Below are 4,072 nucleotides of genomic sequence, written 5' to 3' on the forward strand. Positions count from 1 at the left end.
CCCTTCGTTGTTTGAAAGCCGGGGCTTGGAAACGGACAGTTTTCTTTGACGTCCTGCCGCTTCTTGTGATCGTCTCTTCTGGAGCTGGAGTGCCCGTCGTAGAGTTCTTCGGGGCTGGTGTAACCGGTGTGGCTTTAGGTTCGTCCTGGTCAGCCAACATGTACGCCGGTTTGATTCTGTCTACTGTTACGTGGACGGTCTTTCCGTTAATCCGTAACTTGTAGTATTTGTCCGTTCTGCTGAGGACTTCATACGGGCCGTCGTAGCTTGGTTGCAGGGACGCTTTTGGTGCGTCGTGCCTGAGGAACACGTGCGTTGAATTTGGCAGGTCCTTATGTTCGAAGACGGCCGGTGTACCATGCCTTTTTACTGGCTGTGGTCGTAGGTCTCTCATGGCTTTCTTCAGCTGCAGTATGAAGTCGCTCAAGCTGCTGGTCTCCTGTGGAGTTTCCTGTAAAAATTCACCAGGTAGTCTTAATGTCTCACCGTATACGAGTTCTGCTGGTGTTGCTTGGAGATCTGTCTTATATACTGCTCGGATCCCCATCATGATCACTGGGAGCACTTCTGTCCATGCCTCCGTTGCGTGGCACTTGATTGCAGTCTTCATCTGCCGGTGTAAGCGCTCGACCATTCCATTGGCTGCTGAATGATAGGCTGTGGTATGTACATGCACCGTGCCTGTTATTTTATTTAACTGACGGAACAGGTCGGCTTTAAATTGCCTACCCTGGTCCGTAGTGATGCGTGTGGGTGTGCCGAACCTCGAGATCCAGTGTGTGAAGAGGTTGTGGGCAACTGTCTCTGCGGATATATCAGCCACGGGAATGGCTTCAGGCCATCTTGTGAATCTGTCGATTGCTGTGAGGCAGTATCTGTATCCTCGAGACAATGGTAGTGGTCCTACCAAGTCTATATGTATGTGTTGAAAACGCCTTGTGGGGCCGACGAATTGTCCTATAGGCGAATGCGTGTGTTTGTGGACTTTCGATTTTTGGCAGGCGAGACAGGCTCTCGCCCATTCGTGACAGTCTGTCTTGATTCGTGGCCAGACGTAACGCTGCGATATTAATTTCGCTGTTGTTTTGGTCCCTGGATGCGACAGACCGTGTAGAGATTGGAACACTTGTCTTCGAAGCTGTTTAGTGACAAATAGTCGTGCCACCGGTGTCGAAGTGTCGCAGTACAGCGTGGAGCTGGTTCCGGGAATTGGTATTTTCTGGAGTCTGAGTGAAGAAGTTTCCTTCAGGAAGTCCTGTAACTCGGTGTCTTCTTCTTGTGCTTTAGCCAAGTCCTCCAGATTCACTGCGGTCTGAATTCTCTCGATACGAGAGAGAGCGTCTGCGACCGTATTATCCTTGCCGGCGATATGACGGATATCGGTCGTGAATTGACCAATGTATTGTAGGTGCCGGGCTTGTCTGGGAGAGCTGTGAAGGAGATCCTGGTTGAAAGCGTATGTGATCGGCTTGTGATCTGTAAATACGATAAAGAATCTTCCTTCCAGCATATGACGAAAGTGTTTAATCGCCATATATATTGCCAGCAGCTCCCTGTCGTACGGGCTATACTTTCGTTGAGCCGGATTGAGCTTTTTGCTGAAGAAGGCTAGTGGTTGCCAATCTTCTCCGACTCGTTGTTGAATTACTGCTCCTATGGCGGTGTCAGATGCATCCGTCGTAAGTGTGACTTCTGCATCTTGCTTAGGGTGCGCCAGCAGAGTAGCCCTTGAGAGACTGCTTTTGCATTTTTCGAAGGCCTCGTCTAGTTCTGTGGTCCAAGTAATGGGAGCCTTCTTTTTAGTTTTGGGCCCGCTGAGTAGACCGTTTAATATGGTTTGGTCCTGTGCGGCCTCGGGAATAAATCTCCGGTAGAGGTTCAATGTGCCCAGGAACTGTCGCATCTGTTGGACGTTCTCCGGCCTGGGAAATTGTTTGATCGCCTCGACTCTATCTGCGGGAGGTCGTGTGCCTTCAGCGGAGACCTCGTATCCCAGGAACAGAACCTTGTCGGCTCCGAAAACACACTTAGCCGGGCTCAGTACTATGCCGTTCTCTTCTAAGCGTTTAAAAAGTGTACGCAGGTGCTTTTTGTGTTCTTCTTCGTTGCTAGATGCGACTAAGATGTCGTCAATGTATGCATAGCAAAATTCCAGGTCGCTTATAATCTCGTTGATGAAGCGCTGGAACGTTTGTGCTGCGTTGCGAAGTCCGAACGGCATAAAGAGGAATTCAAAGAGTCCGAAAGGCGTAGTTATCGCCGTCTTCGGAACGTCTTCGGGGTGTACGGGGATCTGATTGTACGCTCGTACAAGATCCAGTGTCGAGAAGATTCTGTTGCCGTGTAGGCGTTGCGAGAAATCCTCTATATGTGGTATGGGGTAGCGGTCGGGGACGGTCCTCGCGTTTAGTCTCCGGTAGTCTCCACAGGGCCGCCATGTATCCCCTTTTTTCGGCACCATGTGTAGTGGCGTCGCCCAGGGGCTCTTCGATACACGTATGACCCCCTCTTGGAGCAAGAGGTCGAACTCCGCCTTGGCTGCCTTGAGTTTGTCGGGGGCGAGTCTTCGTGGACGACAGGCTTCAGGTGGGCCGTCCGTCGTCTTAATGTGATGCCTGGTAGCGTGTTTCGCTTTTCGCGTCCCAGCAGTAGCCCGCGTAATCCCGGGAAATTCTGCCAAGATACGATGGTAGTCGTTTTCTATTGCCAGCACCTTGATGGATTGCGTGACTCCTTTTTCTGCCGTGCCTTTTGTGCGTAGCTCCGTTTTTCCGTCTAGGAGAAGGCCTCGCTGTAGATCGGGTAACAGGTGATAGTGTGCCAGGAAGTCAGCTCCGATGATGGGTACTGTGACGTTGGCGACGATAAAGCGCCAAGGGAAAGCACGTCGTAACCCGAGCTCCGGCTGCAATGTAAGCCAGCCGTATGTGTTTATCGTAGAGCCGTTTGCAGCGAAAAGTTCATAGGTGGAAGACGCCGTGTAGCCTGCTGTCATTGAGCGTGGATATACACTGACGTCGGACCCTGTATCGACTAGAAATCGCTTCTTGGTATCCCGACACGTTATGAAAAGGCGGCGTTGTGAAGGGGCGAGTCGGCTTGCCGCCGCTAGTGACTCCCCTTTTCGTTTTCCGATTTGTAGGTGCATGGCTGAGTGCATTTCTTAGCTTTCTCGCCGAATCTGTTGTGATAATAACAGTGCTTCTCATTGTCTGTGCTCTTTGTCGGCTTCTGGCTGCGACTTCGGCTCCGTTTTCTTTCGGATTTCTTATCCCGTTTCTTGTCTCGGGAAAGATGCGTGGTGAGAGAAGCAACTTGTTTTGTTAAAGCCTCTACTCTTGCTTCGAGAGAGGTTGCCGCAGGTGCGGACGTAGAAGCTACCACTGCCTTGTTGGTCATCTCGTGGATGCGATCGGCTTGCACTGCTACATCGTTAAGACAGTCGTCGGTCCTGGTGGCTAGAATCATCTGAGCCTGTTGTGGAAGTCTTCCCAGCCAGAGCGTGCGTAAAAGAGAATCTGGAACATTATTTCCGGCCAGGGTACGGAGATGTCGCAAAAATTGTGATGGTTTGCGATCTCCTAACTCCTCTAGCTCTAAGAGCTGTAGTGTGCGCTGTTCTTGGGAGACAGACATTCGCTGTATGAGCGCTTGCTTCACCGATTCATATTTCTCGGCCGCGGGAGGCTGAGTGATTACGTCTTTAATCTCTTTGATTTGATTTGAATTTAATTGCGATAGAGCGTATGAATATTTAGTGGAATCTTGGGTAATTCCGCTAATCGTAAATTGGCCCTCTAATTGTGCGAACCATAGTTCCGGTTCGTCGTTCCAGAAGGGGGGTACGCGAACAGCGACTTTGTGTACGAGGCTTTCAGCCGTAACTTGTACTCCACCGTCTTGCGGCATTTTTCAACCTTGCGATCACGTCGGGGTCACCAATTTATGGGGCTTATTTCGCTTACTCTATTTTTGGAACGCCCAAGGAAGTGGATCGCAAGGGAGGAAATTAACTTTTCGACTCTTTCTTTTTTGTTAATTATAATGATTAGTATATCATTTTATTGCGGAG

The 4,072-nt window shown here is 50.3% G+C and overlaps 1 protein-coding gene across 1 annotated transcript; it reads right to left on the reverse strand.

Moving 5' to 3' along the window:
• Nucleotides 1-3,108: 3,108 nt before the first annotated feature.
• LOC105569841 lies at nt 3,109-3,909 on the reverse strand. Its single transcript, XM_012026604.1, has one exon. The coding sequence runs from the start codon at nt 3,907-3,909 to the stop codon at nt 3,109-3,111; it is 801 nt and encodes a 266-aa protein (XP_011881994.1).
• Between the last annotated feature and the right edge of the window lie 163 nt (nt 3,910-4,072).

This window comes from Vollenhovia emeryi, unplaced genomic scaffold (assembly GCF_000949405.1).
Source record: "Vollenhovia emeryi isolate VEMERY1.0 unplaced genomic scaffold, V.emery_V1.0 DF942176.1, whole genome shotgun sequence".
Classification (NCBI taxonomy): Eukaryota; Metazoa; Arthropoda; class Insecta; order Hymenoptera; family Formicidae; genus Vollenhovia; species Vollenhovia emeryi.

Excerpts from the sequence above, each read along its gene's own strand:
- LOC105569841 (XM_012026604.1), bottom strand. The coding sequence starts at position 3,909 with ATGCCGCAAGACGGTGGAGTACAAGTTACGGCTGAAAGCCTCGTACAC.